At 34.0% G+C, this 13,809-nt stretch overlaps 1 protein-coding gene across 6 annotated transcripts in view; it reads right to left on the reverse strand.

Annotated features, from left to right (window-relative positions):
• Positions 1-2,327: 2,327 nt before the first annotated feature.
• The window catches only part of SLC35A3 (solute carrier family 35 member A3), a 51,736-nt gene continuing 40,254 nt past the window's right edge, over positions 2,328-13,809 (reverse strand). For 5 of the 6 annotated variants that reach the window (XM_005204117.5, XM_005204120.4, XM_024989140.2 and 2 more), the window contains exon 8: positions 2,328-13,330. In XM_005204117.5, the coding sequence (XP_005204174.2) occupies positions 13,240-13,330 (91 nt within the window). In that variant the 3' untranslated portion in view covers positions 2,328-13,239. The remainder of the gene's footprint in view (positions 13,331-13,809) is intronic. The other variant, NM_001105386.1, reaches the window with a different exon arrangement.

Raw genomic sequence — 13,809 nt, forward strand, 5'->3', positions numbered from 1 at the left:
GAGAAAGATTTCATAATTTAAATACCTAGAAGCTTGTTTTGGATGAATGAAGAAGCCTGGTAAGACCATGATTTGTGTGGTTACTCTTTATTAAAATCATCCTTCATCCAGCTGTACCAGTTTTATCATCCTAAGAACTGATTCAGTCATTCAAAAAATATTTGAGTACCTCTGTTTGTCACTCTTTTACTAGACACTGGAGATACATTGATGAATGACATGGTATTTATCTGCATAGAGCTTAATTATACTGGGGGACAGGCTATAAAACAAACACAAAAGGAAGATAATTTCAAATTGTAGTAAGTGCTGTTGTTAAAAAAAAAAAAGGTAATAAAATTTCACACACACTGAATGTCCAGAATGTCCCAGGCATTGTGCTAGAGGAGCTGCAATAGTCAACATGAGAGATGAGTCTTGTTCTACCAGACTTATTGTGAATATATAATTCTTGGGTCATGGTGATTTGGGTCATGAAGATTCAGACTTTACATTGAGAGGCTGACATGTCAGTTAGGGTTCTCTGGTGATAGTCAACAGTAACTAGCATTAGCTAACATATGCAAAAAGGAACGATTTGAAAGGATATTAAAGTTCCCAAAATTAATTGGAAAGTCAAGAATCAGACTTGAAAACAGGCAAAAACCTATGTTTGAAAGTTCCTTAGAACCTTTCATGAGAGAAATCCCTGGTAAAGAACAGCAACTGGCTGCAGCTAAATATTCCTAAAGAAACAAGACTGTGTTACAGAATCCAACCCCCTAAAGTGAAAGTGAAGTCAAAAAAGTGAAGTTAAGTGAAAGTGAAGTCACTCAGACTCTTTGCAACCCCATGGACTGACAGTACCAGGCTCCTCTGTCCATGGGATTCTCTACGCAAGAATAGTGGAGTGGGTTGCAATTTCCTTCTCCAACCCTCTAAATGTGCCCTGTATTAAAGAAATTGCATTTTGTCATGTGAAAAGAAGAGGGCCTCCTTAACTATGAAACAGTCACCTTGCTTCTGTAGAATTACCTGTTCTTGCAGACTTAAGAAAATCCTGTTTCATCAAGAACAAAAAAAGCCACCAAAGCCCCACCCCATAAAAGCCTATTCTTAAAAAAAAAAAGAGAGAAAATGACAACTTTTCAGTTAATAGAAAATACTACCCTCTAGAAAATATGAAACAGAGGAAAAGTATGTATATCACTCCAATATGAATTAAATATCATTAAATAATCTTTCACATTGCAGATGTGAAAGAATTGAGTTAAAAATTCAATAGGAAGATGAGACTTGAGCAAACTCAGGCAATATACTGAAAAAATAAAATCATCCAAAGTGTGAAACCTAAATTACAGGGTTTCTAAAAACATGAAAGTAAGAAATATGGAGGAGAGGAATACAGTCAGCTATGAAGAAAAATAGAGAAAAAAAGGATCAGAAAATGACATGGAAAAAATTACTTGGGCCTCCAGGAAAACAACCACAACAAACAAAAGCATTTTTTCCAAAGGGGGAAAAAAATCAAATGGTGCCAGACTTCTTGAAAATAACACCAAGCAACACAACAATGGAACAACATTTAAAAAAAACTCAAGGAAACATAGTGTAAGCCAAAGATCTTATAGTATGTCAAGCTATACTTAGAATGTCTAGGCTCTAGAAAGTTTAAACATGCTAGAACCTGAGGAATATTATACTTACAAGCCCTCCTTGAGTACTTAACTAGAAAAGCTTCATCCAGTTTCAAAGAGTTGATTTGGGAGCCTTAGGCTAAAGTATTGAAGAGTATTAAATGTACTTAAATATGTTTAAGTACATTAAATATATTTATAAAGTATATTAGTATACTATTGAATTTTATAACAAATACATAAACTAGGATGAGAAAATAGTGTGTAAATGTTTTATGTTCTAAAAATTTCAAATAGAAATAAGGCAACTAAGTAAATATGGGAAGATGGGAGAAAGGAGTAGAATAAGTTTGTTGGTTGTCACAAAGGCAATTAGACGGGAGTCAAAGTATATCATCTAAAACAGCAAAGGGTCTGCCCTGGTGGTCTGGTGGCTAAGTCTCCACCTTCCATTGCAGGGGGCTTGAGTTCCATCCCTGGCTGGGGAACCAAGATCTCACATGCTCTGTGGTGTGGCCAAAAAAATAAATACATAGGATGACAAACAATAGTAGAAGCTTGGAAAAGCAAAAAGGGGTCTTTTACAGCATTACATAAAATGTTATCAGTATAAATGTAAACCATTAGAACATAAAAACCTTTTATGTTCTAAAGATAAAAAGAAATTTTAAAAGCAAGGAACACTCCACATAGTGAAAGAAACACAGTAAATACAGAAATATATACATTCATTTATTTTTTAAAAGAAACATAGGAAAGGTAAACTAGCAACTAATGAAAATAATTACCTATAAGAGGTGGTTAGGAATGGAGTAGAAGCACAGGCATGACAGCTAGGTTACTCTGAGTGTACTTTTTACATAATTTAACTTTGAGCCATGTAAATGCTTCACATTCAAAAACCATAAAAATTTGAAACAAATACAAAATTGAATACAAACAAAAATAAATGAAATTAGTTATATCACATTGATAATATAACTATGTAGAGAAAAGAGTAATTTCCATTAACTTTTGAACACTGTACTCTGACTACACTTTCTTAGTGGGCTATTATTCTAAGGACAGAGAACTGCAGAGATCTTAAATTTTATTTTGTATGTTTACCATTAGTAATACTGATATTGTAGTGCTGAAACATAAGCTATAAGTAAAGCATATAAGCAATTATAGGCTTCCCTGGTAGCTCAGCTGGTAAAGAATCTGTCTGCAATGCAGGGGACCCTGGTTCAATTCCTGGGTTGAAAACTCCCCTGGTGAAGGGAATGGCTACCCATTCCAGTATTCCTGCCTGGAGAATCCCATGAACAGAGGAACCCGGACGTCTATAGTCCATGGGGTCACAAAGAGTCGGACACAACTGAGTAACTAAGCACAGCATACAGCACAAGGAAATACATTTTTACTCAAAACCATTATTTGCACTGCAAGAGAAAAGAGAGGAAAATATAAAATAATAAAAAAGCCTGTAATGCTTAATTTTAATTGTAAACATCAATTTGAATTTATGAATTCTTAAAAGTGTTATTTCCTAGCTATGCCCACTGAAATATGGCCCAGAAGCAAATGGGAGTTAAAATTTTATTTCCCCCGAAAAGGAATAGATATTCCCCAGGTTGGGAACATGACGAGTATGAGGCACGTCTGGGACATGTTATACCTGAAGAAAGGAAGAATTCAAAGACTAATGCGGTCAAGTCTAAAAGATACAGAAGCTAGTTTACAGTGACTTACACTGGCTACTGGCTCACAATAGGAACATCAAAAAGAACTATGATGTAACTGACTATAATACATTGAAGAACAAAAACATTGATTCTTGAAAAAGAGAGAGGACTTTGGGAAAAAGGAAGGAGGGAAAATAGTCTTTTTAAAATAGAGAACAAACTAATAAATGTAAAAGAAAATTAGAGAACTAAAAATTTTAAACCATCATTTTGCACCTCAATGTGATAAACGATTCAATTAAGATCATCAGTTGATGCTAGAGACATTAAATAAAAGGCTGTTAGAAAAAAGAACATTCTCATGGTGCCAAAATATTACCATAAAGAATACTATTACTAAAGGGAGAAAAATGACCTTTACAATGGAAAGATCTGTTAATCATAATCTTAACTGAACAATTATCATCAATAATGAGACAATCCAGAATTGCGTGTCTTCTGATATGATACAATATAAAACCTATAAGATAATCCATGAAATGCTCTTTCAAAAAACATTTAACCTGAATTTAATCAAACCTATAGACTTCCAGTTCAAAGGAAATGCAAATAAAGAAAACAAATCAAGTATATAGACAGATGAAGGATAATGTCAAGTAATAGATTATTCAAAAAGTCACGACGGGAAAAAAAGCCATCAGGGTATGAGGAAGTCTCTTCCAGGCTAAAAGAGACAATCAAATAGAAAGTATGAACCTTAATTGAATAGATCACAAGAAAAACCCTATAAAAGTTCATTTTTGAGACAATTGGAAATATCTGAGTATGAATATAGATGGTACAATCAATTTAATATTTCTTAAGTGTGACAATGGGATTGAATTTAATTAGAAAAAATGTCCTTATTTTAGGAGTAAAGTGTCCTGATAATGCTAGTATGCAAAATGTTAATAATTGTTGAGTTCAGGTGGAAGGCAAATGGGCATACATGATTTCAACTTTTATATACTCAAACATTATTTTTTAATGAGAAGTGGAGGAAAATTTCAGAGAAGGCAATGGCACCCCATTCCAGTACTCTTGCCTGGCAAATTCCATGGACGGAAGAGCCTGGTAGGCTGCAGTCCACGGGCTCGCTAGGAGTGGGCTCACTAGGAGTCGGACACGACTGAGCGACTTCACTTTCACTTTCACGCGTTGGAGAAGGAAATGGCAACCCACTCCAGTGTTCTTGCCTGGAGAAACCCAGGGACAGGGGAGCCTGATGGGCTTCCGTCTATGGGGTCGCATAGAGTCGGCCACTACTGAATCGACTTAGCAGCAGCAGCAGAATGAAAATTTAAATAGGAAAAAAAAAAGGTCTTTAACAATGCTTACTTTGTGAGTGCCTAAAGATAACCCAGGGCTTCACTGGTGGCTCAGATGGTAAAGAATTTGCCTGCAATGCAGGATACCGGGGTTCAAAACCTAGTGGAGGTGATGGAATTCCAGTTGAGCTATTTAAAATCCTAAAACATGATGCTGTGAAAGTGCTGCACTCAGTATGTCAGCAAATTTAGAAAATAGCAGTGACCACAGGACTGGAAAAGGTCAGTTTTCATGCCAATCCCAAAGAAACACAATGCCAAAGAATGCTCAACTACCGTTCTTTGCACTCATTTCACATGCTAAAAGGTTATACTCAAAATCCTTCAAGTTAGGATTCAGCAGTATATGAAGTAAGAACTTTCAGATGTACAAGTTAGCTTTAGAAAAGGCAGAGAAACGAGATATCAAATTGCCAACATCCACTGGATCAGAGAAAGCAAGGAAATTCCACAAAAACTTCTGCTTCACTGACTAGTGACAGCCTGAAAGCCTTTGACTGTGGATCACAACAAATTGCGGAAAATTCCTAAAGAGATGGGAATACCAGACCACCTTATCTGCCTCCTGAGAAGCCTGTATGCTAGTTAAGAAGCAACAGTTAGAACCTTATATGGAACAACAGACTGGTTCAAAATTGGGAAAGGAGTAAGACAAGGCTGTATATTGTCACCCTACTTATTTAACTTATATGCAGAGTACATCGTGCGAAATGCTGTGCTGGGTGAATCACAAACTGGAATCAAGATTGCCCAGAGAAATATCAACAACCTCAAATATGCAGTTGATACCACTCTAATGACAGAGGGGCTTCCCTGGTTAGAGTCTGCCTGGAACGCGGGAGACCCGGGTTTGATCCTTGGGTCGGGAAGATTCCCCTGGGGAAGGAAATGGCAACCCACTCCAGTACTCTTGCCTGGAGAATCCCATGGACGGAGGAGCCTGGTAGGCTACAGTCCATGGGGTCGCAAAGAGTCGGTCACGACTGAGCAACTTCACTTCACTTTAACGACAGAAAGCAAAGAGAAACTAAAGAGCCTCTTGATGAAAGTGAAAGAGGAGAGTGAAAAAGCTGTATTAAAACTCAACATTCAAAAAACTAAGATCATGGCATCTGGTCCCATCACTTCATGGCAAATAAAAGGTGAAAAGTGGAAGCAGTGACAGATTTTACTTTCTTGGGCTCCAAAATCACTGTGGCTGGTGATGCAGCCATGAAATTAAAATTTGCTTGCTCTTTTGAAGAAAAGCTATGACAAACCTAGACAGCATATTAAAAAGCAGAGACATCACTTTTCTGACAAAAGCCTGTATAGTCAAAGCTATGGTTTTTCCAGTAGTCATGTATGGATGTGAGAGTTGGACCATAAAGAAGGCTGAGTGCCAAAGAATTGATGCTTTTGAACTGTGGTGCTAGAGAAGACTCTTGAGAGTCCCTTGGACAGAAAGGAGATCAAACTAGTCAATTCTAAAGGAAATCAACCATGAATATTCACTGGAAGGACTGATGCTGAAACTTCTATACTTTGGCCACCTGATGCCAAGAGCCAACTCATTGGAAAAGACCCTGATGCTGGGAAAAATGAAGTCACTGTCATGTCTGACTCTTTGTGACCCAATACTGGGAAAGATTGAAGGCAAAAGAAGAGAGTGGCAGAGGATGAGATGGTTAGATAGCATCAGCATCACTGACTCAATGGACATGAATTTGAGCAAACTCCAGGAGATGGTGAAGGACAGGGAAGCCTGGTGCACTGTAGTCCACCAGGCTGCAGAGTTGGACATGACTTAGTAGTGACTGATGAACAACAAAAAGGTAATGGATACAAAGTAATGGAAATTTGGGGCATTGTGTGTGTGTATATATATATTTATATATATATATATATAGAGAGAGAGAGAGAGAGAGAGAGAGTGTTGTTGTTTAGTCAGTAAGTTATGTCCAACTCTTTTGCGACCCCATGGACTGCAGCCTACTAGGCTCTTCTGTCCATGGGATTCTTCAGGCAAGTATACTGGAGTGGGTTGCCATTTCTCTCTCCAGGAGATTTTCCCAACCCAGGGATCGGACCTGCTTCTCCTGCACTGACAGGCAGATTCTTAGGGAAGACTATAAAACATCCAAAGCAAGCTTGAGACTTAAAATTTTAGAATTCATAGCAGTATTTTAAAAGTCATAAAATGAAGCATAAACTCACTTGATTTTCTGTAATCCTATCATCACCCAAGAAACATTACTGTTGTTATAATATTTAAAATGTATTGAAGCACCTTGCATATATTAGAAAAAAGCGCTTAGTGTAATTTTTAATGGCTGTATTTACTATCCAAGCAGAATAAAGTAAAATGAAACATAATAAAACTTCAGCCTAAGGAGAAAACTTAAATCCCCAATTATTAGAAATTGTGTTCTTTTATATACAATGTCTTTTAAGAAACAGCAAACACATAAACCCACATCCACAGATTTTGTTTAAAATACATAAGTAAAGTCTGATTTAACACATTTAATTAAACCTTTTAATACTCTATGTTTAAAATACATCTTAACAAGAGTGCATTTTCAGATTACCCCAAAACACTGTAACAGCATTCATTATTCTTTTAAATCCTTAGTGAGTTTAATTTTTAAAAAAAGATGAAAGTGTATATCTCAGGTAAACTATTTTCAAAGGAATATCATTACTGTTCATTTTAAAGAAGTTATATTAACATATCAGAGACCCTAAATAAGTAAACAGAAATAAATGCAAAAATGAAAAAACCTGGTTAGATCTAATGAGGTTTGATACTTAACACCAGTAAAGGATGACTGGAAATGTGGAGCTATCAGTTAACAGTGAAGGTCTATTATGAGCCATCCTAGCAATTGATACCAATTTTATTCTATGAACTCCTCCTCAGAGTAGTGATGCCTAATGGTAATTTAAAATTAGCTCAGGAAACACCCTTCTAGTTGCTAGATGGGATGCTGTTCAATTCAATTGCCAAAAAAGCCAATTAGATCTTAAAAATAAATATATAAATAAAATTAGCTCAAAACTGTACATAAATATACAGCATAGGTTAAAATTTACAAATTTTAAAATTTGTCTTTTAATTATCCCAACATTTAATAAAATTGTCATTAAACATCAGAACTGAAAACTAAATAAAAAATACAAGTGCTACTTAGTACTGTATCTGATTGTTTTTCTACCCTTTAGTCGTATGTTCAGAAGCATCTGACAAAATTTCTGAAATTAAAAATGACAATGTGTGTAAGTCTTTATGGGCTTCGCTGGTGGAGCTCATGGTAAAGAACCCACCTACCACTGCAGATGTAAGAGACACAGGTTCGATCGCTAGGTTGGGAGGAATGCTTGGAGGAGGGCATGGCAACCCACTCCAGTATTCTTGCCTGGAGAATCTCACGAACAGAGGAGCCTGGTAAGCTACAGTCCACAGGGTTGCAAGAGTCGGACATGACTGAAGAGACTTAGCATGCAGCATGCACAATCTCTATAAACAATTGTCATTGCTTGTGTCATTCTCATCAATTCAGAAAAATGTATATTAGTGATGAATGGTAAGGAATCTGGTCTTACCCCAAAAAAGTTCTGGCCTACATCCTCAGGAGGTCCCAGTAGGAGAAGTGTCTTTATTATTCATGTTGGGCTCCTCAAATTACATAAGCTAATTTATGCTAACATGAGACTCTGGTATCTGAGGTCTGCTAGTTCTCCAGGGAGGATCAGGGCTGGAGAGTGAGTTCAACTATGTGATCAAAGAATCAATCAAGCATGCCAAATAATAAAACTTTGGTAAAAATATGAAAACCAAAGCATGGGTGAATTTTCCCAGTTGGCAGTACTCTGCATGGAGTATCACAGATTTTAGCTTGGAGTATATATACAACATTGTCCAAGGCTTCACCAGGAATGGACAACTGGAAAGGATGACTAGAATTTAGACCCCTCCTTATCTCTGACCAGTGTTCTCTTCCTTTGTCTGGTTCTAATTTGTATCCTTTCTCTGGAATAACTATGATTGTGAATATAATAGCTTTCAGTGAGTTCTGTCTTTCCAGTGAATTATTGGACCTAGGTGAATTTGGGAAACCTCTGAATTTATAGTCACCAAGATGCTCTACAATAGTAGAATTTCAAATCTTCGGGATTTGAGGTCAGTTTATTTCCTCTGATATTTTCTCTTCTAGAATGTGTAGGTAATCAATCCTGCTTTGGAAAAAATTCTCTTTAAGAACAATAAAGACAATTATGATTACTAATACTGGTCACTATCTGAATCTGCCGAATAGCAGTGGTATCTATAAGATTTAGATTATGAAACATATTTGCATAGCATAGGATTCAAGAATTTTGATATACTTTCAATAGAAGTATTCCAATACAAATATAAAGATTTTCAGTTGCTGCTTCTCATGTAGTTAGAACTCCACACTTCCATTGCAGGAGGCATAGGTTTGATCCCTGGTTGGGGAACTAAGATCCTGCAAGCCATGCAACACAGCCAAAAAAATAAATTATGAAGAAAACATATACCAATTACTGTAATCTCTTAATTTTGACGCTATCAAAAGAGATAATTTGTTTAAAGCAAAAAGTTTTAGACTGTTATAATCATACAGGTAGAGAAATTCTAACTAGTTTAAATAAGATCCAGTCTTTCACGCTAGAGCAAAGTAAAAAGGAAGAGCACAGTAAAAAGGAAGGTAACCAGAGAGGTAGGAAAGGCCTCAGGGAGTCATTTTTGATATATGGAAAGACTAATTCATGGTTAAGTCAGACACAGGTGAATAGGAAAATAAGGAAATATAGCAAAAAATTTACATAGTTATGAAAATAATCTATTTTCAGAAATCTAGAGAATAGAAAATAACTGGATACCAAAAAATGACAAAGAGAAATTTATCAATTAAAAAGCCATTTAAACAAAAGACCAATTTATACATTCTTTTGAATTATGTCCATAAAAGATTTAAATATACAAATCACAACCCCAAACCCAAAAGAATCTTTTTAAACAAATGAAATACATATAATGACAAATTCGGAATCCAAGTCATTTAAAAAACATTTTAAAAATCACAGTAAATTATATCTTATAATAAGAAAAAAATCAAAATGAGAGTTATATACAATTGTTAAAGTTTCAAAAGTTCAATGATGGAGCAATGGTACCATAATTTCTTTAAATAAATTCTATTTACTAATATTTATACAATATACCTATTTCAATATTCTGATAATGAATTTAAATAGCAAATGTTGAAACAATGAAAACATTGAATTATAGTTATTCTTCAAACATCCTAATTTTGCCTATGTGTCCAAAATTGTGAATTACAGTAATATCCTCAAGAAAAGCCAGGTATTTGGTAAAGCAAGGCACACAGGACCAGATTTTGATAAAGGTGCTTTTCCTTTGGTCCTATAAGTACTTTAAATATGCTACATATCTGGGAGATTCTTAAGATGACTTTCAATATAGCATAAATAACTTTTATAAACTTTTTATCATGTAGAGCATACATTTACATGTAATTAAATATTATAACAATGAATGCGTAAATACAATGAGTGATGTTAAACCCTGTTTTTAAATACAAAACTCAGATGAGTGACTATACAATGACAATGTTAAAGTTTAATAATCTGATATGTAGGAAAAGTTTATCAGTTCTTACAAATAGTCTTATTATACTAGGTCTACTAAGCACAAAGTCTATTAGTTTCCACTCAGATTCTGTCTCCTTGGAATATAGATTAAATCTCAAATCACCTTTCCTTCTATGAAACTGTGACGTTCAATATAAATTGATGTAAACATTCAAGTTTTGCATGTCTAAACTACATTTTCCACTGTAAAAGTAGTCTACGACCTCTCTAAAAATCACTTATTAAAGAATTGGTAATATTACTGTGTTGATTACATCTATATGTTGCATTTCAAGCTTTTCTTCCAAAATACCATAGTTTTAAAGTTTTATAGAACTATCAACTGGCACTCTTCTCCCATGCATTAGCACGTTTCTTTAAAATGAACAAAGTTGTTGACAGATAAATGTAAACTTTAAAAAGTATAAGAATTTAAATAATCAAGGAATCATCATTATAGAAGGTTGACATAATAAGGCTTTTGGAAGTCATCAAAAGACACACCACACACAGAAGAAAATGGCATTATGTGTACATATGACGTGATCTAGGAAACGGGTCCACTGTTTCAAATATGGTTATTTCTTTATGAATCAAAAACTATAGACTATACAACCAATTCTCTATTCCAACCTACTAGAAAAGCAAAATATAAATTATGCTTGTCTAATAAAAGTTTGCTTTGAGAATATACTTTAGACTATTTTGCCCATTCTCCAAACTCTTGACTACACTTTATAAACTTTGGAGGGAATCTTGAAAATTGTGTTATTTTTGGGTACCTGAAAATATATTTCCACTATAACTAACATGTCTGATGTCCAATAATTTGCTTGTATCATTTTTTGAAGTGTTAAAATTGGGAGAGACTAAACTTGAATTCACAATTAATGATGAGTGCATACCAGATTAATATATAAGTACCCAACACTTCAGTGTAAGCTGAACATAAATCTTTATATTTAGTCTTGAATTCTCTGCATTACAGGTTTTAGATTTCTCTTAGCATTAAGTAGTAAATGTAAATGTGAATGTTGTCAGAGTCTAAAAACACCATTCTCAAATTGTAGTAAAGTTATTTAATAAATATTCTAAAAAGTAGTCACTGAAAAATGTAAGTCAGAGTTCCAGAAAGTTTGCTTGGTACCAATTTGGAATTACCAGCAAATTAATGTAAAAATACTTTGTAATTTTAAGCATTTTAAAAAACTCTATATGGAATATATTAGGCCTGTGTCTTGTTGAGACTAGGCTTGTCTCAGCAAAGTAACACAGCCAGTCCTAATTAGCCGAGACTAGCCAACAGATTGTAACATAGTATTTTCAGCCAAATTTTAACAAAATTCATTAGAATTATATAAAAATATTTATTTTTTACAGTTTTTATACAATTAGAACAAGAGACTTTTTAAAAATACATAATGCATGAAGGAAAAAATAAAGTACAATACTTCTATACACAATAGGTAATTCTGTCTCTAGTCAACAATAAATTAAACCCCTATTTCAATTTTAGAAAGTAATTGTGCCCACCAATTCATTTGATCATTTCTGCTATATTTTCTATCCCTGAACCATAACTCATGTAATTTGCAATCTCAACTCCAGTGCTAATCAAATGGAAAAGAAATGGAAAATAAACCACTACTATAAAGCAAAGTTGTGGCTCTTTCTTGGCAGCTTTTGTAAGGTCACAAAAAGGGAGTTCAGAATTTGGTTGCCTCTCTCAGACATTTGATCAGAACATTCCTAGGAATGGTGGGTTTATGAGAGGCCTAGAAAGTTCTTCTGAACACTCTGAATTTATAGTTATAGTGCCATTTAAAATATATCATGGCAATCTGGAATGTCTAAGTCATTTTGGTCTCAATTTATTCATGTCTATACTATTACATATTTGGTTGTTTTGTCATCAGTTATAGATCAGTGAATAAAATCGTCATCTAAAACTGCTCTAGTTGTGTAGAGTATATGCTTTGATAGTTTAAAATTCTCCAAATGGAGACATTAGACAATAATTATTATTTTAAATTATTAAATGAGTATTTAACCCCTTTAAATTACATTTTAAAACTTTAATGGAAATTAACACAGAGAGAAATTTATTTTAAAGTAATAGTAAGGATTTATCCAATTTACAGAAAAGAAATACAATTAAGAGATAAAGAACAAAACTCCATTAATGTAAAAGTCACTGGCTACTATCTAGCACAGGAACAAATGGATTGCATTCAGCAGTTTCAAAGCACTAAAAAGATCTTAAAGTTTAGATGGACAAAACAGATGTGTATATTTCTTTATATTAAATTTAAGTATGAATTTTTTTCTCTGACAGATCAGACCCAGAAAGTTACTTTATCAACTTTTATGCATTTGAACATTTGCAACATATAGCAATCCTTTGTTTAGTAATCTTCTGTATAAATATAAAAATCTGAGATATGTGAAAATGGTTTTCAAATCATACTATTTCTTCACAGCTTTATAGATAATTATAATGTTCAAACTTTGAATATCCATGTTATTTGATATATCTGTACAGAAAGAATAAGATAAAAAACATTTAATAAAATTAAATATATATGATTTGCAAAATTGTTGTCTGACACTTGCTGTGTGCTGTTTCAAAGAGTGCATAGGATATTTCTGCAGCAATCAAAAACATAATATCTTTTAAAAAACTCAAATTTTAAATTTCCTCTAGTAATTATTCTAATCCCTGGAAATGTTCAAGTTTTGATTTTTAGATGCAATAGGCATTTTGTTACATATATGTATATTTTATCCTTAAACTTTTATATTTTCAAACCATTTGAACATCATGATCAGATTCAGCATGATGATTTTCTCTTAGAATCTGTAGAAGTCCTCTGTGCAGCATTAATGTTGAGATTCCCAGTGCACCACTGTGAAAAACCAGGTAAGTTACCACTATGCTTTAGTGGGATTTCCTGCAGGTTTGGGATCATAACCATATAGGAAAGTAGCTGTTATTACAAGGATGGCTCCAAGGAAAAAGACACTAAATAGATGAAGAAAAAATGAAGAAGAGAAAATCAGATTAAAAACAACACAAATTATATTTCTTTACTATAAAACACAAACATAATTTGGGAAAAAATGCTCCAGTAACACGGCTAACAAATACTAAGTGGCTACTAGGTTCCAGATATTCAGCTGGGTGTTTTACATGCATTATTTCATTTAGTTCTCAAACAACTTTATGAAGAAGGACTAGCATTGCCCTCATTTGTTAATATAAGAAGAAACAGGTTTAGAGAATTTAAATAATTGTCTTAAAGTCCCACAGCTTGAAGCAGAAAATGGGATTCAAACTTGGGTATGTCTGACTCTAGAGCCAAACCTGCACTTCCATCCACTGTGCTATATATACTGTAGTCTCCCAAAATAAGTATGTATAAAATGTTGTGTTTCATCTTTTTTTAAAACCTTTTTTAAAAACTGTAGTTAATTTATAATGTTTTGTTAGTTTGGGGTATA

This window comes from Bos taurus, chromosome 3 (assembly GCF_002263795.3).
Source record: "Bos taurus isolate L1 Dominette 01449 registration number 42190680 breed Hereford chromosome 3, ARS-UCD2.0, whole genome shotgun sequence".
NCBI lineage: Eukaryota > Metazoa > Chordata > Mammalia > Artiodactyla > Bovidae > Bos > Bos taurus.